Here is a 22,027-nt window from a genome sequence, read left to right on the forward strand (position 1 = left end):
AACCATATCAGTAAAAACCAATATAAAACCAGAATATCTTTGCCACCTCCCTCCCTCTCTCTCTCCCCCCACCCCTGTATAGGAAAATCCCATTCCAGCGGTTTATCATCTTCCACCTTTAACCAACAGTAAGTCTTTTTTCAGTCATTGACCCTTGGTCAACCCTCCAGGTCCCTCATTCCAGGGGTGGGTGTGGCCACCCCAAACTCTTGTGCATGCACACATACTTAGAACCATGCAGATTAGCTGAGGGGGAGGGTTTATTAACCCCTTTCTGCTCATCAAATGATAGATCTGATGACTGAGGAGGGGGTATTTGAATCTGCTTTAGGATGCCCACCCCAGCACTATGTCTTCTCCCCACCACACCCTGCTAGCTGGCACTACCAAAATTGTTAGGATCTTAAAGGGAAGCAGGGAAAAAAAAAGGGGGGGTGAACTAAGGATTAGCCAACTTTGTTTTAGAGATCTAGGCAAACGGTAATTAGACTACCTTCCCTTAAAGATGTTTGGTCACAAATATTTGCTGAACACTTTGATGGCATTTCAAAAGATAAAAGTGAGGAGTGAAGAAATGACAGAATGTTGAAAACAAAATCAGGTTCTTAGCCTTTAAAGCTGTCAAGGATTTGGTCTTGAAACACCTACTGAATCAAAGGTGGTCCTTGTTAAATATCACAGAGGGAACAAGAAGGCCAGACCAGGAGTCCCAAAAGCAAACCCAGAATGAAAACTGTTCAGTCTTGATGCAGTACATATGACTTCCAGTATATATACTTCCATTTAATTCTATGTTTGTGCATGGAATTGTGACAAGATAATTGCTAATGGCATAAACATGAATGCACCATCAAAACAATGTAATATCAGGGTGGTCATCTGAAGCCTCCCTGCTAAGCCAATGAGCCTTTATAGCTGATCATCAGTGCCTGCATGTCTTCCTTGCCACCCCAGCCTGATGGATCTGAAACACATCTGGAACTGGGACAACTTGTTGCAGGAAGAAGGTGGCATACTGCTTCCTTCCCTGAGCAAAATGGTCAAGGTTTCCACAGCTATATCCTCTGAACCTGACAAGAGTGGCTAATACTGATAAAGTTGTGAGGAACAGACAATAGCAGTACTGTTGTTCTAGAAAAAGACGTGCCAGAACTCAGCATGAACGCCTCCCTTGTTTTCTTATAATGGTAATGGCGCCCACCTGAGAGGTCCCGAGACTGAGTTCTGGCTGAAATGAGAAGACCTGGGCAAAAGTGTCCACCGTTGTCCAAAGCTTTAGGAACGCTGGAAGCCTTGGTACATCTAGCACATTACTGACCACACTGACTGGCTTTTTCAAAACAAGGAATATTCTCAGCCCTCCCTGGAGAAACCAGGGATGAAACCTGGGGCCTTTTTCATACAAAGCAGATGCTCCACCATTGGACTTACAGCCCTTCCCTCTGGCGACTATCACATCTCCCTTTGGGCAAATGTGATATTTGCCAGATCCGCAGTCTAAGAGATACCATTGCACTTTTACAGCGTGTATGCAGCCCTCTGCATCTCACTGTGGTTTTGCCCCTAGCGTACTGTGCCAGAGAACAAACGGCAACACAGCAGAGGAGAGGCGAATACAGGCTGTAGTCCATCCTACTCCAATATTATTATTCTTATTATTACTATTATTATTATCATCATCATCATCATCATTAACATCATTATTATCATTATTGCATTTTTAAAAATTACAGAGAAAGCACGAATTAAGCATTACATCCAAATATTCAAAAATAAAAATAAAAAATACATAAAAGTAAAAATAGAAAAAGAAAAGAAAAAGAAAAATGATAAAGAATAAAAAAATGATAAAGAATTAGTCAAGTAGATATCTGTGAGATTAATCACAACCAAGTATTGCTTTGGAACCATATTTTGTCAGGTAGTTTTTAAAGCAATCCCATTCCTTTTTTACCTTGTTGCCTGAGTGATCTCTTATTAGCTCTATCATTTTGGCTAGTTCAAGGGACTCGCACAACTTTAATTGCCACTCGTCTTTTGTTGGTATTAACTCACTTTTCCAGTACAGTGATACATTGTTTTGAGTCTGGGATCCGTTCCGGAGCCCCGGACACTCGATGAAAGGGACGCTCAACAAAGCGCTGCTCTGCACACGTACGTGAGCGATTTTGAGCTTCAGCGCATGCGCGAGCAGCAAACCTGGAAGTAACCCGTTTCGGTACTTCCAGGTTTGCTGTGGATGTTCCATGAAATGGATGCTAAACGGGGCGGACTCACAATGAGGTACTACAGTGATACCTCGGGTTACAAACCCCTCAGGTTACAAACACTTCGCGTTATAGACTCCGCTAACCCGGAAGTAGTACCTTGGGTTAAAAACTTTGCCCCAGGAGAAGAACAGAAATCGTGCGGTGGCAGCATGGCAGCCCCATTAGCTAAAGTGGTACCTCAGGTTAAGAACAGTTTCAGGTTAAGAACGGACCTCCGGAATGAATTAAGTTTGTAACCAGAGGTACCACTGTATTAGCATTCTAGCCGCTGTTGTCACGTAAAGAAACATTCTTTTATTTTCATTTGGGATGCTTATCATTAGAATGCCTAATATGAAAGCTTCAGGTTTCTTTAAAAATGTGTGTTTTGGCATTCTTTTTAGTTCTTCATAGATCATGTCCCAATTTTTTTTATTTGGGGACATGCCCACCACCTGTGGAATAGACCGTGCTACTCCTATCCAGATGTGCCACAAACCCTTCTTAGTCTGCCAGTGGTGTCCTAGAATTTGGCCACCTATAGCTTTGGGTGATAAATAGGCCCAGTCCTGCCTATGAACGACTAGCATAGCATGGCTTTAGTTGTGTTATTTCTAAATAGAGACAAAACCAGGAGCAAATGTAACCTGAGAGACAAGGTTGCACCAGACATGTTTACTTCATCTATTTTGTATCTGTCTCTTGCTTCAGGGTTTTTACTGTCACCGGCTCTCTTGAGCCGGCAATCTGCTGACAGGAATGATAGTCCCTATCTACAGTATGCCTCCTATTTGCACCATAGGTGCTTGGGGAAATATTATCATCCACAGGCATTCCATTTCCATTACAAGCCAATGCCTGGAGAAGAATACTGCTCTTCCAGCCTCTGCCGTACAAGCTGAATGTGTCCTAGGCGGAATGTCTCCCTTTTGTTCTCAGAAGCTTTCCAGTCTGAGTCTCAAAACAAGGAAGCACTGCGGTACTGAAGGCTGCATGGAGAAAATGGCAGAGAAACAAAATAGACCACAATCCAGCACAATAAACACAGTTAAGCCCCTTTAAATCCACAGGTTTAAGTGCGCCTAACTCTGTGCTGGATTGCAGCCATTAAGCTTACTGGCCCCTTCAATATCAATAACGAAGGTTTTAGCTTATAAAGGACTCTGGCCTGCACCATAAAAACAGATCATTTTCAACTATCCTCTGCCACTTTAACATTAAACAGAAGATTGCGACCATAATTTTAGATGTCTTTACTACTGCTCTACCAAAATGTCACAAGAACAACATCTGGAATGAAATTCATAGCTACGTCTCTAGGTAAAACATTCAAGGAACTTAGACAGAAGTCATAAAGTTTCAGTAAACATCTTAGTCAATAAGGGATTAGGACAGGTCTGTTGAGAGGGGGTATGGGGCTGCAGATGTACCAAGTCTACAGACAGCAGAAGCATCAGACTATGGGATTTCATTTATTTTTTAAAATAAGCTGATTGGTCTCCTGTAAAGGAAGTTAAGAACCAAAATGTGCTGGCAGATGAACCAATATGGCGGTTCCTGCCTTTCAGTGCTTTTTGCCAGAGTGAAGTCAGAACTGTGATTGACAAGTGAGGTGTTTGGATACCAGGAGACAAGAATTCCTGAGGTCATAAACAGTGCAGTATTCCTCACCCCTGTATTTTTATTTATCTTTTTCTGTTTCTTGGAATCTCTACGGTTTGAGATCCGACACTCCCTAAAAGTGTGTGTGCTCCCCCCCCCCAATTGGATGTCACCCACCCCTTCACTCCAAAATTTGAAAAAATATATATGCAAAGATGCTTAGACAACGCCAGACACTTATTAAAAACTCACTGTATGGTTAGCTTACAGGGCACTGGTATACATGTCTATTCAAAAATAAGTATCTGTGTGTTTAATGGGGTTCGTGGCGAGAGGATCCTTTGTGCACAGCAAACTGGGAGCTCAGTTGAACACAAGTGGGTCTCATGCATCCAAAAATGTGATAATTAGGCCAGATGAAGATTGGTTTAAGCACTGGAGCTGTACTACTTTTCAGGAGTAGAGGGGAGACCCAGAAAAAGTCCCTTTATAGTCTAATGATGCATCACTCTGTTTAAAGGAAGCAAAATATGATTACAAGTAGCCATTTTATTCCTCCTTCTATGGCTATATCCTGCAAAAGAGGGTTCAAATTTGCATATGACATATGCATGCAAATTTTATGTGCATTTTTTTCAGCAAGTGTAGCCAAGAGCCCAATTCACAGCATATTGGGCCCAGAAAATCCTGTTCACACCCCATTATTATTATTATTATTATTATTATTATTATTATTTATACCCCACCCTCCCCAGCCAAGGCTGGGCTCAGGGCAGCTAACAAGCAATAATAAAAACAAGTTGAATGAATACAACTTTAAAACAAAATTAAAATACAACATTAAAATATTAAAATATTGAAACATTAAAATATTAAAATGTAGCCTCATCGCAGGAGGAGAAAGGAAAAGAAAAAAGAAAGAGGGGGAGGGAATCAAATAAGGGTTTCTCATGTCCCCTATGTCAATTTTTCAGACACGCAGAGAAAACACCTCTCTTTCCTCAGTTAGCAGTGTGGTAGGCATGAAGAAGACGTTCTCATTCCCCCGCTTTGAAATTGAAAGTTCTTAGGTATTTATATTTTAGATTCTGCAAATTATCACCTTTTGATCAAATGTGTGCCTGCATGTTACTGTTGGATTGGGTGTGACAGGTAGACAGCCTAATGTGCAAAGGGGGGAAAGGGAAGGGGTGTTTTATTGATAAAAACGTCAGATAAATGGGAAGAAAGCATATTTCATATAGTTCCCGCTAGAAATTTCTGAAATGACATCAAAAGGCATAAAATGCCACCTCAAATACTTAAGGCTGAAGCAGTAATTTATAAAACAAAATTACTTGGAAGTCAAGAAGCAAATTTGCTGCTTAAATCCATACAAAATATGGAACCTCCTGGGGAAAGTGCTGGATTTGCGAGATATTGGCATCTAAGAGCCCCACCCCCAAAGAGAAAGGTACTAAATAAATTTGCTACTTCTTAACTCCTTTCAACTGAATGATGGGTGAAATCCCCAAAACCCTTGAATTTCTCTTTATTGGGGGGGGGGGGGGAATGATGCTGAACAATTGTATCAGCTAGATTTCACACTAATATTTTTGAACTCATGCGTAAACTAAAGAATTAGCTCTAGTACAGTAATTATGACTATTTAAAATAAGTACTAAATAGCAATTATATAGAATATTTCCCCATAGATTATGTCTGTAATTCCTATAACAACCTTGTTATTACCTCTGTATTGCAGATGGGGAGCCAAGGCTAAAAGGTAGTGGCTTGCCTAAGACTTCCCTAGTGAGCATCTGATTAAAGCAGTATTTAAATCAGGAACCTTGTGGCTCACATATGCTTACGTCCTTTTTCAATACAAAAACATCAGCTCTATTCTCTCTAAAGGTGTTCCTCAGTATATCTGCGGGCTTCACCTGTATGCCCACCCTAAAAACTGCACTGGGTTGTGGAGGGAACTCTACCCTCTCCTATAGTAAGACGATTCAGACAACCAAACAAATTCTAAAGCACCTACCAAGGCAAACTTGAAGTTGCAAGGCTTATACAATGAGGCAAAACCTTTTAAACCTGCTAGATTACCTGAAAAAACAACAACATATTGCTCAAATTTACCTAAAGCTTCCAAAAACATATTTTGTAAAGTTCATTTCACAAAGCTGCTAAGGAAACTGAATGTTATGAGTCTGAGAGATAAAGTAGTGGATTATGACATCGGAACAACAGTGACATTTTAAAAGGACAACAGAAAGCACATGAATTAGCGATCATGTGCAAACTGTTTAGGTCAGTCTTGTGATTAGGCAGAATGAGGCAACTGTGTCAGGTGGCAGATTCTGGAAGTAGGGAGTGGACCTGAGGACAAAGCGAAGTGTGCCCCATAACCGCTGCCTTCAGCTATGGTGGAAGATGCTGCCCTATCTCCTAAATGGAAGAAAGATTGAACTGCTGAGCTAGTCGACTTCTGCATGCGTCAAGGGAGCAGGAAGCAAAACGCCTTTGGCCAGCCCTGCAAATTGTCACTGAGATGAGTGTGGAATTTTTCTTCGTTTCTCATTGTCAAGTAATTTTATTTTATAAGGTGGCATTTCATGCCTTTTCCTTCTATTATCCGATGTAATTTCACAAGTCCCTGGTAGAAATGGCATGAAAGGTGCTTCCTTCCCATTTGTCTGTGCATGATTTTTTTTTTTTTTTTTGGCAGATATTTACTTTTCTAATATGAATGCCTTTTCACACTGATGGCTGTCTTGTGTCCAATTAACAGGTAAAGTGTGGGGATTGGATTCGTACGACAACTTTTAGGTCTTTACCGCCTTCCCATGCCTTTAAGAAAATGGCAGTTCATTGCAAGCAGCTTTGTCCAATGGAAATATAAGAAATCTTGCTTTTTATAGTTAACATTTCAGATTAGTCTCCACTGAAGTCCAATGGCATGTCAAGTTTCCATCCATGGAAACATTTCCCCTGTTGCTTCCATTTGCTAATGCTAATTTATGTTTGAAAATATATATAATGTCTAGGCATTGTATTTGACACAAACAACTTGTCTGTTTTAACCAAAGCGCTCAGTGAGCCGTGAAGAAAATATAATATGAGCATTATATTTTATTTGAAAATGTTATTAAACATTAAGCCTGGCTTATGCCAGGGTTTAATCATGGGGCACCTAAGTCAGCCAGGTATTAGAATGGAACTACACTGCCGTTCAAGCTTTGGGGCTAAGAAGACTGAGTTATGCAATTTTAAAAAGCAATTTGTGCCAGAAAATTAAGAATCAGACTTAATTTGACAATATTATAATATACATTTAAATAACTTTCCAATTCTACAGTGAATCCCAAAATGGAATGCATTGGTATTCAACCAGTTTGCCCGTGTGACATTGAAACATGAATGTTAAATAAATCTATCCATAATAAATGGGTGTTTATGCAATAGGTTATAAAATATGTATCTTTATATTCTTATGCATGCATTCAGCATCCGACATAATAGATGGATGTTAAATGGTGACATATGCATATGAAGATTGCAGCTGAACTCTTTGCACCCAACAAAGGGTATACATAGCATCTGAGGCTGTATGTGTGCAGTTCTGTAAAAGAAACTGTAATCCTATTACCAGCTGTTTGCCACGAAAGGGGGGGCGGGCGGTATATTCAGTCCTTGAAGAATAGGACTGAGGAATCAAAAACAAAAGTTCCTGTTTAGCTAGGGCAATGCATGCCAAACCCTGATTCCATACACTTATAGCTTTTAGCCGTTTTGGGGTATATGTCTGAGCTGCCAGTGACATTTTTGCACCTTAAGGCAGCGTGTAATCTAGATCTTTTCCATAAGGCTCCTAAGCAGATGTGCATTATGCTGCTTCAGCATGGCTTTTGCAGTTCAGGACATTCGAGCAAAGCCAGCTTCATTCTTTCTCCTATTTCGGTAGCTTCAGAGGCAAAAAAACCACACATACCAAGGGTTCAGTAATGAGAAAATGAGCTGAAAAGTCTGAAACTAATGCACCTGACCCAGAAAGACCACAGCTAATTAAAACAATACCCCTAGGCTGAAGATGGCAAAGCAGACAGCAAGTGAACTAATCAGGGGGCATGTGAGTATCAGGGCATGATCTAAAGCTCATTAAAGTCAATGGAAGCTTCTAACCAAGTTCAATGGTGCAAGAATCAAATTCATGATGCAGAACACGTTCAGTAGCACAAGACATACATTACATACTCACTCTCCCAAGCAGAACCCAAGGACAAAGCCTTCCACTTCAGGGCTATGACATGTGAAGGATGTGCATCTCAATTTGATTTAACTGACATGTGATGTGTCATGTGCTCCTCCTTCACTCACAGGGGAAGATTTCTCCGCATAAGCTCATGGCTCCAATCACATGCCATTCCCTGTCTGACAGCCAGCAAATGATTACCACGAGATAAGGAACGCTAGACATTGAGTCGCTGCACCATCTAGTCTACTATACCGGAGTTATTTCCCACTTCTGAACAGGGAGGAGACTACGGTTGCCACTGCGTTTTGCCCAAAATGAATGGGATTTATGGCGTTTTGCAGGCAAACCAGCAGAGACATTAACAGGAAAGCCAAAAGAGGTTTCAGTGGGCTCACATCTCCCCCAGTTGACGCCCATATTTCACCCAAAGCAAAATTTAAAGTTAATCACATCTGAGAGATATTGAGAAAAAGCAAAAGTTTTGATAAAACTGTTTAAATTTCTCTAAGGCAGGTTGGTACATCTTTAGACTCAATGCGGGGGTTGTGCCCAATTATGGGGGGCTGAAGAAATGAACGAAGGGTCACTTCAATTTCATGGGAAGTAGTAAGTGACATGAGAGGTATCTTAGTACAACGCTGGTGATGGCTCATTGCCCAGCCGTTTGTTTGTTTGTTCAACTTTTATTGATTCCCACCCCCACCCCCGTTGTGTGAGTGTTCACTTTTTCTAAACTGATGTTTATGGAAAAGTGACAAAAAGGTGAAGGAAATGTTAACTGTGCTACTGTTGTATATCCCATTTTTAAAAATTGAAGTAAGGTGATCTTGCAAAAGTCTCTTACTGTAGAAATAGATATATATATATTTTTCCAATAGGACAATGACAGCTATAGCACAGAGAAGCATTATCATGGATGGAGTGAGATGTGTGATGGATAAGACTGGGAATGACTGCCTAGGGGGTATTACATTTTTAAAATCCCTGATGTTAGATCGATATAGCTGCTCAAACACAACTGAAGTCACAGGGCTTTAGAAGAATAGCAGTACTTTTGGGATGTGTCAGATATTTACCTCTGTTTTCTGCCCATCAAAATCTTTTAAACAACATAAACAGGTGGTCTGGGTTTTGACTTTTCATCATCCCCCTCCCCCCATAAAAATGAAAAGAGTGTTAGTCACTGATGTAATTTCTGCCCATTCGTATTTAGAGGGAAAACCTGAAGTGAAAAGTGATGCCAACATTTACCTTTGGTACATGGGACAAACAATTGACTAATTCAGAGGATTTAATGATCCAGTGTTTCTCAAACTTGGGTCCCCATCTGTTGTTGGACTACAACTCCCATCAACCCTAGCTAGCAGGACCAGTAGTCAGGAATGATGGGAGTTGCAGTGCAACAACAGCTGGGCTGGGGACCCAAATTTGGGTCAAGCAGGAAGTAAGTGTGTTCAATTCTCAGAATTTTTTAGTAAGTAAGATGTGTTAGAGGACAATACATGAAATTTCAAACTTCTCTGTATTTTGGAAGGAGCCTAACAATTTTGACAACTTCATCAATGAACAAGTCCCAAGTGCTCTCTGTCTCTGTGTGTGGGGAGGGGGAGAATATGAATGAAAGATAATTCCTTGAGGGCTTCTCTTGTTCAAACACTTCAGGACTCTCCAAGTTGTGCAGTATGGATTCCATTTCTTAAATTTCTCTATTTGGCATTTGGGAATTATGAAGGAAAGCAGCAGTGGAAATCTCAAGTTTTGGGGGTCCCTTGGGCAAGAAGTTTTCAGCAGGCTGTCCTCTCTGAATAGGCCCATCTTGTCTCCCTTGCTGCTGTTACTGCTGCCCATTTACTTGCCTTCCCCCCAGTGCCCATATGAAACCACCTGCCAAAAATAGCAAGAGGGCAAGTCATACTGAGATTACTGTTCCTGATTACAGTTGCTGGTAACTGCGGGAAGGGAGAGTCCTCTTCTGGGCTTCCTGCAGGAACCTTGCTGACCACTGTGAGAACACCTTGCCGGATTACATAGACCATTGGCCTGATCCTGTAGGCTTTTCTCATGTTCTCATTGCTTCTTTTCTTCCTTGCTCACTCTGAAAGTGAACAGCCCTGAACAGCAAGGAGGAGAAGCAACAGGACCAGTAGATTCTAGGGACAGGCAATGGGAATAATAATAATAATAATAATAATAATAATAATAATAATAATAATAATAATTCAATGCCTAGCAATGCTGACCTCTGACACCAGCTCTGCATAGCTGTCAGGCAAATGTTAAGGGCTTTCTCCTTAAACTAAATAATCTCACTGCTCCTATAATTATGCGGAGCATAATGCCTACAGATACTGAAAGCAAGAAAACAGAGGAAAGGACATCCTTAGAGAGCTTTATATTGCCTACCATCTACCTGCATTTTGAGTAGAAGCATCCACACTGGAATCTAAACCTTATACACAAATTGCATTTTTCATTTATTTTTGGTGAGCCTACATTAATGCAATATAATCGCGGAGCGTGCTTTAGTTCTCACACTCACCCTTGATATGGTAAATTCCCTACAATGTGACTTTTGCCTGTGATTTTCATGTGGAGAAATTTCTTTTGAAGGCACACAGTGTGAGGAGCTCTGCGCTTTGCTGTGCCCCGCAGAATGACAGCTTTCCGTGGCTTCCCAAAGACATGGCAAATCTCTGATCTCAGCAAGTTGGGGGCACATTCAGGAGAGATTATCACATGGAAATAAAAGGTGAAAGTCACATTGTAGCAACTTTTCAACATCAAAAAATGAATGTGACAATCAGGCTTTCGAGAGGAGGTGAGGCGGGGGAGAGAAAGGCAGCGTTAGGTTGCATTTCTTTGTCCTGTTGATTTCCGCAGAATTTTTGCTCTTATAGCATGCGGTGCTAGAGGTTAAATTCAATTGCTCGGGGGTGGGGGTGGGAGTATTTCCAGAAAATTACTGAAATTTTAGCAGAAGAGACATTAGCACAAGGGAAGAGTGATGCCATGGTGCGGCTAAGATGTTTTCACTATTTTGCACTTGTGCCACATTCCCTACATTTGTTGTCTAGTTCTACCAAGTACTCTTCCAATGGCATCTATCCTCCATTAATTCTTATATACGGCAAAGGAGAAACTAGGAAGTACACATATAACAAGGGTCTCCAAGTTGCCACAGGGCTAGAAGTCAGATGGTTCCTCTATTGTTGCTCTAGTCTGAACACATCCCTTTGCCTTGTGGCATACAGACAAAATGTGCCAGCTTTGAGCTGACACTTAAAATGAATAATGCAACGAGAGTACAGGGTTCAGTATGAGGTTTCCAGTCACCTCTGATCGTTGAACCCAATAACAGCCACTTGAATCTGGCAACAGCAACAAAGGTTTGAAGGCATTTAAAATTATAAATTATATGAGCGTATATGGTAGAGGAGATAGAAGAAGAAGAAGAAGAAGAAGAAGAAGAAGAAGAAGAAGAAGTTATTTATACCCCGCCCTCCCCGACCAGAGCCGGGCTCAGGATGGCTTACGCCAGTAAAATCACAATAAAAACTTAATGGGGGGTGGAAGAAAGAGGGGAAAACCCCAATTTAAAATACAGGTTAAAATACAATTTAAATGCAGCCTCATTTTAATAGTAGCCCATAGATCAAAACCATAAGGGGAGGGAAAAATAAGGGTCAGACTGAGTCCAAACCAAAGGCCAGGCGGAACAGCTTTGTCTTGCAGGCCCTGCGGAAAAATGTCAAGTCCCGCAGGGCCCTAGTATCTTGTGAAAGAGTGTTCCATCAAGTCAGGGCCAGTACTGAAAACGCCCTGGCCCTGATTGAGACCAATCTAACCAATCTATGGGGGAAGGAATGCATGACTGAGTGGAATTACACCTCCAAAACAAAAGTTGTACGGATGGGTGAATGCATAATGACATTTGACTTGGAAGTTGGGACACCCGAAGCAGCTATACAATGCGGCCTAACTGCAAACCCAGTTGCATGAAACAATATGGACCAAGACAGGAGTTGAGATACACATCCAAATACATACTATGGTATCAGTGAAGATGCACAATCCTTGCTACACCATGTTCTGCATAGGTTGGTAGTAGACTGAGCAGGCCAGTCAAAGCCCTGGTCCCACGATGATAATGATGGTGACTTAAATTAGTATATTGCTCTATGCCCGCAGGTCTCAGGGCAATTAGCCTCTTATTCCCTTACTGCGCAGCATATTTTAAAAATAAAATAAAAAACAGTTCTGCTGTGGCAGCTGCATTGCTCAGCTGAGTACCAGCTAGGTGTAGCCAAACCCACAGTATGTTCATCTTCCAAGCTTCAGCTCAGCAAGGTGAATCCTGTTTTAAAAAGCAAAGAACTGAGCAAAAGGAACCTCTTCTCTCCAGAGTGCTGTGTAGCAAGCTCTGGGGGGAGAACAGATGAAGCAGGACAGATCCAACACCCCACCCACAAAAATGGAAAGGGGTTGTCTTTGTCTTGCCCCCAGGAAAACTTTCATTTGGCAGCTGGAACTTAGCTGAGTATCCACCCAATTATTTCCACACACAAAGGTTCTGTGAAGCCATATTTGGTGGGATGCAAATCTTTACACCAAAATTCCAAGCACCAGACCTTGAATGTAAACCACTGGCTTAGCAACTGACTCAGTACATAAAATGACAAGGACTAACACCCTCGCTGATATGAAAGAAAACGGTAGGAATCAGAAATTCACAATACAGGGGATGTAATGAAAGTTTTAATGGATTAGAACAATAGCCATTCAGCCTGGACTGCTGCTGAGGGTTCATCAAAGGCAATATGATTTTGATTGTCACCTAAGTGCAAGCTTCAGTTCAGAAGGGGGTGGGGTGAGGAGAGAATACAAAAAAATCACACCAATCTCGTTCCAAACAGATTTGCAGCTTTCTTGGGAAGAATAAATGGCAATGTAATCACTGCGGTTTAGATGGTTTCTTTTTGAATCTATTTAAAAATTCTTAATGCTAGTTCATTGCTTTTACGGAACAGCAAACGGATTTATCCTCCATGAAAATATTAAACACAAACCACCTATAGGTAAATTAATGATGCCCACATTCTTACCTTCCGGATGCCTTCAGAGGGATTTGCCACGCAGTTATCAGCTCCATTATTCTTGCTGATAGTCTTCCACAACTCAGCAAAGGTGCTGTCTTGCTCCAGAGGGTTTGTTCCTTTTGCTTTGAAGTATTCATAAACCGCAGAATCCCGGACAGTACCATAGGATACATCCATTTGTTTGGAAAGATCCTGGAATGTTCTGAAATGGAAGAAGAGTTCAAATGTTTGTGAAATGCGGGGCAACATCAATATTTCATTTCTCAATCTGAAGGAAGCAAAAGATGTCTTGGGTCAAACGGCACTTCTTTGATCTCCTGGTTGTTTTAGGAACTTAAAAGCAGCTTGGAAAAGGAAAACAAGATTGATCATGGCAGCAGAGTGGGGGGAGAGGGGAGGATGTGAAGAACAAGCCACCCTATGGCTCCTTTCATGGGACTTGAGGTTTTAAGATTTTTTTAGCCTGAAATTCAGTATTTCCCCTAAAAATCTAACATGACAAATAACACAATAGATCTTGCAGAAGGAAGAAAATCCTATAAGTGTAGTCATAGAACATGTGTGCATTGCAGAAATGCATCGATACCGATTATTTGGCTGTCAGTTTAAGGAAAACAGCTTCTAATAATTGTTAATTTCATTAGACGAGACTAGAATTCCTCCTCTTAGTACTATTGCTCCAGCAGAGATGTATGTAAAGAGGAGGGAAGGGTTTTTTTGCATCTCCCCCTCTTCCCTGCAGTCCCCTGTGTCTCCTGAAACTGTTTTTTTTTAAAAGAGGGTTACACCCCTCCCCCTGTTAAAGGATCCCTTCCAGTTGATCAAAAGCATTTTCAGTTGTGCAAGGACACCAACTGGATAAAACCTGTTATTTCTTAAAAACTTCAATACATGCATCCCAGTATGACTAACCACAAGTAAGCCTTCGCTGCTGCCGATAAGCACAACAATATAAGACCATCATATTTTTAAACAATGATTCCATGATGATTCCCCCACGCCATAATTTTGCGTTCCGTTTTTCTTCATCCACATCAGTGTAGCAAAAGGTGATTGTGCTGGATGGTACCAATCCAGTAAAGGTAGCCCACTAGCAGTGGGTGTCTGGTCCTATTAATTACGCTGTCTCCTTACCACCACCCACTTATTTGTCAACTAGAGTGGGATTCCCACTACCCTGTGGTGGACTACTCATGAGTAAAAGGAACTTCCAGCTAGGGATGTATAAATGTGCTTCAATCTGTGCAGACATTCACACTTCCTTTTAGCTAGCATTTTCTCTTCTGCTGCAATTGGCTAATTTTGCATTAGTCTTTCTTCCACTTCATCATCCGCTGATGCTGAAAGATATGTACAGTGGTACCTCGGGTTACATACGCTTCAGGTTATATACTCCGCTAACCCAGAAATAGTGCTTCAGGTTAAGAACTTTGCTTCAGGATGAGAACAGAAATTGTGCTCCGGCGGCACGGCGGCAGTGGGAGGCCCCATTAGCTAAAGTGGTGCTTCAGTTTAAGAACAGTTTCAGGTTAAGTATGGACCTCCGGAACAAATTAAATACTTAACCCAAGGTACCACTGTATTGTTTTATGTATATCAGAGTGCTCAATGGACACACATATCTCAGCTATCAACAGGTATCTCCTAATCAGTTTACCTTCCCTATGGTTCTCTTTCAAAGTTAATGAATTCCCAGAGGGGTGGCCCTGTTACTAGTATTTGTCATTCTTAGACTTCCACTCTCTGACCTGCCTTTAGCAGCCAATTGAGTCTTTGCTTTTTGTAGCACCTGATTAACTCACTTTGACAATATATTCTGCCAGTCTGGAGGCATCTTATTTGGAACTGAGATTGAGCTGGCCTCCCTTGCATTTACAAATGCAGGTACTTAATGAGTAGTACTTAATGAATGGTAAGGGAATACACTGGAAATGTGCTGAAGAAATTCTTAAGAGGCATGCTGAGCTTCAACAGTAGTTACTAAACGCTCTCTTCTGCATTCAGCATTGGCACAAGTGTACAATGCGTACTGAGATTAATGAATTATACATGATAGGAGAAAATAAAACTAAATCATGATTTCACAGTGAAGACATCTTTCTGATTATTGTTCATTAATTACATACAATTAGAGCAAAACAGCATCTTGCTGTAACAGGCATATGGGATAGAGATGCTTTCAGGGGGTGAATCTCCTCTTCCGTACTCTTCTCTCTGTGCTTCATGATATCAACATAAACAAAAACAATGCTTTGATGAATGTGGGAGATCAAAATGAATTACGCAGCTGAACCTAAATATGAAAGTGCTCTGAATTATTGCTGTGACAGCCACTGCTAAATTAATATATAACTGCCACAGAACACCAGAGCTATCACTTTCATCCAGCATATTTGAAATGGTAATTTCCTTCCCTTTATTAATATTTATTCATAGGCTTTTTTAGCAGCCAGACCAAGAGGGAACGTTTCAACCATCTTCATCTGGCTGGTAAATTAAGATTCCCCTCCCCCGCAAAGTGTTTTCCAACAAGAGATTGGATCACTCATAGTTGTACATCATTTGATTGCTTGTCACTTGATAGCTCTCAGTTGTGTCGACTTGAAAGGGCTTTTTAAAATGATCACATTGGGTGATCATTATTAATCATAGAGCACCACAGACCTAACATCTCCTTTACCAAGTAGCAGAGCGAAAACAAAACAAAACAGGTCACTGGCATCCCCCTGCCAATATTAAATCATCCATCCCCCTATAGTGCAAACTAAGAGACATCATTTAGAGACTGGTTCGTATAGATAATTCTTTCTTTGTTTGTGATCTCTCCCTTGCTCCAAATATATAACATTCTGTTATCTTTTGCCAATAGTAGGTTTTATTGGAAACAGGTAACTCCTGAAAAGGGTATAGCATTCTCAATAAAGAATGCATTTTAATTGCTGTTATTTCCCCTAAAACTGAGAGGTCGTTTTTGTCAACTTTTAACATCTTTTTCCATTAGAGTAGGGTAGAGTCAATTGGCTTGATAAAGATTGTTTTGATTTGAGGGTATACTAACCCCCAAGTACCAAAATTGTTTTGGACTATTGAGTACTTTTAATTATTGTTTTGTGTTACTTTGTATTTTAAAGGGAAAGGTAAAGGGACCCCTGACCATTAGGTCCAGTCGCGGATGACTCTGGGGTTGCGGCGCTCATCTCACTTTATTGGCCAAGGGAGCCGGCGTACAGCTTCCGGGTCATGTGGCCAGCATGACTAAGCCGCTTCTGGCGAACCAGAGCAGCACACGGAAACACCGTTTACCTTCCTGCCGGAGAGGTACCTATTTATCTACTTGCACTTTGACGCGCTTTTGAACTGCTAGGTTGGCAGGAGCAGGGACCGAACAACAGGAGCTCACCCCATCGCGGGGATTCGAACTGCTGACCTTCTGATCGGCAAGTCCCAGGCTCTGTGGTTTAACCCACAGCGCCACCCGCGTCCCACTTTGTATTTTAGGAAGGATGTTATTAAATATATTAGATTTACTATAATTCATTTGTAAACCTGCTCCTTTCTGTTACTTTCCCCATTCTTGTTTTTAAAGAAGGAGCTGCATTGGATGGGCCAGGCAGCATATATAACCATGTCATCTGTAAATGCATGAGTGACTGGGAGGGGAAAGCAAAGCTACCAGCTGAAGCTTGTGGGGTCTCCCATTTCCTGTGGGTGCCTAGGATTAAGAAAATTTTATATTCCTACACTGTTCAGTATATCAGATACCCTGCTGCTGATTTTCTCCTCCCCCCTTTAAAAAAAAATACGCATTTGCCATTGTTGGAATCTATAGGGTTATGTAAGTTTTTTATTATACCTGTATTTATATCATTGTCTTGATTTGTATGTTATACAGATACTATGTTGTTTAGTGACATTTGTGTTCTATGTTGTAAACCACCTTGTGGTCTTATAATGAACCGTGGCATATAAATTCAATAAATAATAATAATAATAAGGACAGCACTATAAACTTGTATTTATTTATTTAGCACCTTTTGTGATAGGTCCTTTGATATTAATGTTAGCTCTTAATGCTACTGCCAAAACTTCCAAAGCAAGAATAGTAAAGGGGAGAGGGGACATTCATCCTTAGTAACTCTAGATAATGTTTAGAAATTTGGAACCATAGCCATTTTTTCCTAATATTAGATGTATAGTGCTGGTAAATAAGTTTAATTAATTTTAGTCCAAGTTTCATGTTTGAAATTACTTGCCAAAGAAAAGTATTTTCTACACAAACAAAGGCTTTAAAAATAGTTTTTCTTTTTTGCAATAAAAAAAATAACATTCAGGCACATACTGCTGGGGTCTGCTAGAAGCTATGCATTAGAAAACTAGACTAGTCCAGGTCAGTATAATGAGGTTTACTCATCTTTAGTCTATTTACTTGAATTGTAGTAAAAAAAAATCTTATAATCTATATTAAATAATATGAATGGCCACTGGGAATCAAGCTGCTTAGTATATTTGTTTGGTTTAGAAATTAGATTTAATTTTGATTGCCTCCAGGTCCCTAGGATCTGTTCTTTTGAAAATAACATTGTTAAATAACTCTAGTAAGTGTGGAGTAGGATTTTCTGAATATTGTTTATAATATTCTACACCAAACCTATCCAGTCCTGAAGATTTACTATTCTTTTAAGAAATTAAGGAACTGGTGTCTTGAAATTCTTCCTCACTCATTCATTTCAAAATAATTTTTGATCTGGAGTAACTACCCCAAATTTATTAGTAGTTAGATCACTTTATAGTTACTTCATAGGATGCTGAGAGTTCTTGACAAGAGCCAGTTAAGGTCTTCTACTGACAACAATTGTTGAAGAAACAGGAAGGGGGAATCATTTTGAAATTTTGAGGTATCAGGGGAGAAAATATACACCATTCCACTAGTAAAAATTAAGGAATATATTTTTCATTTATTTCAGAGATTTCCATCCCATCTTTCAAAATACAGTTTTCTTAAGGCAGCTGAGAACCAATACTAAACCATTTTTAAATAGCATATATATATATATATATATATATATATATGCTTTCGTAGATTTTCACGGGTACAGGAATGCAGGTTTTGGTGTCCTCGGGTGTCTTCCCGTGTAAAAGTTGGGGTGTCTAGGCGACGTTTCGACGAGGTCTCACTCGTCATCTTCAGGCTGGTGCTTTCGGCTTCTTGTTACTGGAACAGAGCAGGATCTCAGTGTTTGAGTTCCTATAAATACTGTTGAGGAGGTGTGGTGTATAGCCTCCAATGTTCTGGGCAGAGAGGAGGTTCCCAGGCTAGTGTGCCTTTTCTTCTTTTGTTCCTTAATTACTTGAGGGATATCTTGAGTGATTTCTTGAGTGATTTCCTGAATCCCACTTAGGTGGGTCATTAGGTGTGGATTAGTTGCTAAAGCCTTCGTGTCTTGAACTCTTGAACTTTGTGAAGAGTTTTTCTGAGAAGATGGCTGTACTGCACTTGGTTGTGCTCTGGCTTGGCTTCGTGTATAGGGGCGAGCTGTGGTTTTGTGGCCTGTGCCAGCCAGATCTGTGTAGGGATTGCAGGGGGGTGCAGCATCCGGAGGTGCCACCCTGGTTTGGCTACTGGATGGTGTCTGTAATTTATCTGTGGAGAGGGTCTGGGTTTGGGTCTGGTGTGGTTGATTGGTGATGGCGTTCTGTGTGCCTCTGGATCTGGTGTCAGATTTTGTGGGGAGGGCTAATTTCCAGATGTCTGGCAAGCGGGATGTGTCGTCACGCTTGTTCATGTTGTGAGGGTGTTTCTCTATCTCGATGGCTTCCATGATTATTCTCTTGTGGTGATGTTCCATGTTAAAGAGCAATTTGGAATCTGCAAAATTAATTTCGTGTCCTGTTTCTTTCATGTGTTGGAAAAGAGAGGAAGTTTTTTCTTCTTTTTTGACGGCATTCTTGTGTTCTGCGATCCGTGCATTTATTCGTCTGTTTGTTTGTCCAATGTACGTGGCTGGGCAGACTTTGCAGGGTATTTCATAGACCCCTTGGTTTTCCAACTGAATTTTATCCTTGGGGTTTCTGAGGATATTGGCTATTTTTTGGTTGGTGCAAAAGGCTGTTTTGATATTGTGTTTATGGAGGATTTTGCTAATTTTATCTGTAGTGCCCTTGATATAAGGAAGGAGGGCTATGCCATTGTTTTCTTCTGTGTCTTGGTTTTTGGGGGGTGTTTCTTTTTGGATTAGCTTCGTAACCCTGTTTTGCTGGTATCCATTGGCAATTAACACATTTGAGAGATTCTGTAACTCAGTTGTCAAGTGGTCTTCGTCAGCCAGGCGTTTGGTTCTGGAGATGAGAGTCTTGGCTACGGAGTTTATTTGTGCAGGGTGGTGGTGTGATTGTGCATGTAAGTAGCGGTTGGTGTGTGTTTTTTTCCGGTAGATAGTGTGTCCTAGGGAGCCATCAGGTTTTTTGTAGATTAGGACGTCAAGGAAGGGAAGTTGGTTGTTGGCTTCTATTTCCATAGTGAATTGTATTTTGGGGTGTAGGCTGTTGAGATGTGTGAGGAAGCTATCCAGTTTTTCCTTCCCGTGTGGCCAAATTACAAAGGTGTCGTCAACATATCTGAGCCAAAGTTTGGGTTTGTGTTCTGACTTGTCTAAAGCATTGGTTTCAAAGTGTTCCATGTACAGGTTAGCGATGACCGGTGAGAGGGGTGATCCCATAGGTGCTCCTTCTATCTGTTTGTATCTTTGTCCATTGTGGACAAAGGCTTTAGCAACTAATCCACACCTAATGACCCACCTAAGTGGGATTCAGGAAATCACTCAAGAAATCACTCAAGATATCCCTCAAGTAATTAAGGAACAAAAGAAGAAAAGGCACACTAGCCTGGGAACCTCCTCTCTGCCCAGAACATTGGAGGCTATACACCACACCTCCTCAACAGTATTTATAGGAACTCAAACACTGAGATCCTGCTCTGTTCCAGTAACAAGAAGCCGAAAGCACCAGCCTGAAGATGACGAGTGAGACCTCGTCGAAACGTCGCCTAGACACCCCAACTTTTACACGGGAAGACACCCGAGGACACCAAAACCTGCATATATATATATATATATATATAAACAACTAACACAACAGCATCCATTAGACCAGCAAACCAACACAGGAATGGCAGAATTAGAATTAAAAAGATAAAATGAAGAGGATCTTTAACTGAATATCCAGTCCATCTTCTCTCTAAACTGGCCGTAAGCATCATGATTTTTTATATCTACTGAAAAATTAATTTTCATCACTCATTGCTCACTCCCTTATCTTTAGTTACATTATTTATGGACTAGATTATTTCTGTGGAATCAGATGTATAAGAAGACCACTACAAAATGTATCTTCATTATGTGGAGCAATAAGAGCACATGGATTTCTTGCAAGTATTTCAGCAGATTTATTCTGCTAATCATTAAATAGAGATATGGCCTAATATGTGTATATCTTTCAATGTTTCCCCTCTCTCTTCATAGTACAGATAAAGAGAAAAATATATGTCTGTCTTCCTGTTCTCATTTCCTATACCTCTGTTTTTTCCATTTCACCCATCCCCACAACTATTAACCCCTCAGCCCTCCAAGCGCAAGGCGCTGTTGAGTTTCTCTTGAAACTCCTTTCCCGCAGAACACCCTCCAGCTACCACAACAAAACTCTTCAAGCCCTTAAGCTGATTGAAACATTTAAAGTGGTTTAAGTTGCTTTAAGGACTTCTATCATTTTAAGCCCTTAAGCAGCTTTAACTAAAGCTCGCAAATAGCATCAGTCTCTAGTTGCTGAACATTTGTGAATGGCTGGTGATGATGTCCAAAATTGCCTTGGCATCCCAAATTCACCTTTTCTTCTGGACTTAAGTATTATCCTAAGTTATCCTAAGTTATTAGTGTAGGAGGCTAGTCTTTCATCAGTTTCTACTTCCGTCTTGGGATCTAACATATTATTTATGATGGAAGGCACATCTCCATTCATTCTTCAGTATTGCAGGCTCCCAAGGGATGGGACCAACTAAGTCACATTAAGTCCACCAGCTCTCAATGCTGGCCCAGTAGAGGTGTTTGCTACCTGCCTGAAGATGCAGAAGGGATGTGTCTTTCAACTCCTTGGCAGGACACAATGCATGGCTAGTGTGCTTTAGTTAGCTTGGTGGGTTCACAAAATACAGTTGGCAGAGGGAGCAGGTTGGGCAGGTGATGTGGTATTTTGTGGTCCCCCAATTTCAGCTTCCAAACAAATGATCAGTTCCTGTAGGCCAGTGATGGCCAAACTTGGCCCTCCAGCTGTTTGGGGACTACAATTCCCATCATCCCTGACCACTGGTCCTGTTAGCTGGGGATGGTGGGAGTTGTAGTCTCAAAACAGCTGGAGGTCCACGTTTGGCCATCACTGCTGTAGGCAATACTCCCTGAACACTACTTTCATAGGTTGTACAAAGCCTTCTCTAAGTTACATGAAGCAGTGCTGAAATTGCCTCCTGGGCAAACAACATACCCAAAGATTTGGACATGCAATACCAGACAGATGTGTAACACCCTTAAATGAAGCTGGCACAATATAAACTGCAGCTGATGAATTAAGAGGTATGTAATGCAATCTCCTTAGCACTTTCTCATATCCTTTCATTTTGCCCTTTGAGACCTAATCCCTGTTAGCTCAAGTACCAACCAATAAACCTTCCATTACTGCCGAAAATCATCTTTTTTGCTCTAATCGAATTTTAGATTCTCATCAGAGCTTAGGCTTGTTTCATTCTTTAAAGCCAGATGCTGTGACCATTCATGAGCTTTATTTCTTTTCCTTGGCAC

At 40.9% G+C, this 22,027-nt stretch overlaps 1 protein-coding gene across 6 annotated transcripts in view; it reads right to left on the reverse strand.

The window, feature by feature from the left end:
• Window positions 1-22,027, reverse strand: part of GRID1 (glutamate ionotropic receptor delta type subunit 1) — a 696,635-nt gene that overhangs the window by 33,244 nt on the left and 641,364 nt on the right. For all 6 annotated transcript variants that reach the window (XM_083439934.1, XM_083439933.1, XM_083439935.1 and 3 more), the window contains exon 13: window positions 13,191-13,386. In XM_083439934.1, the coding sequence (XP_083296060.1) occupies window positions 13,191-13,386 (196 nt within the window). The remainder of the gene's footprint in view (window positions 1-13,190; window positions 13,387-22,027) is intronic.

Source organism: Podarcis tiliguerta (genome assembly GCF_965153285.1).
Source record: "Podarcis tiliguerta genome assembly, chromosome: 5".
Classification (NCBI taxonomy): domain Eukaryota; kingdom Metazoa; phylum Chordata; class Lepidosauria; order Squamata; family Lacertidae; genus Podarcis; species Podarcis tiliguerta.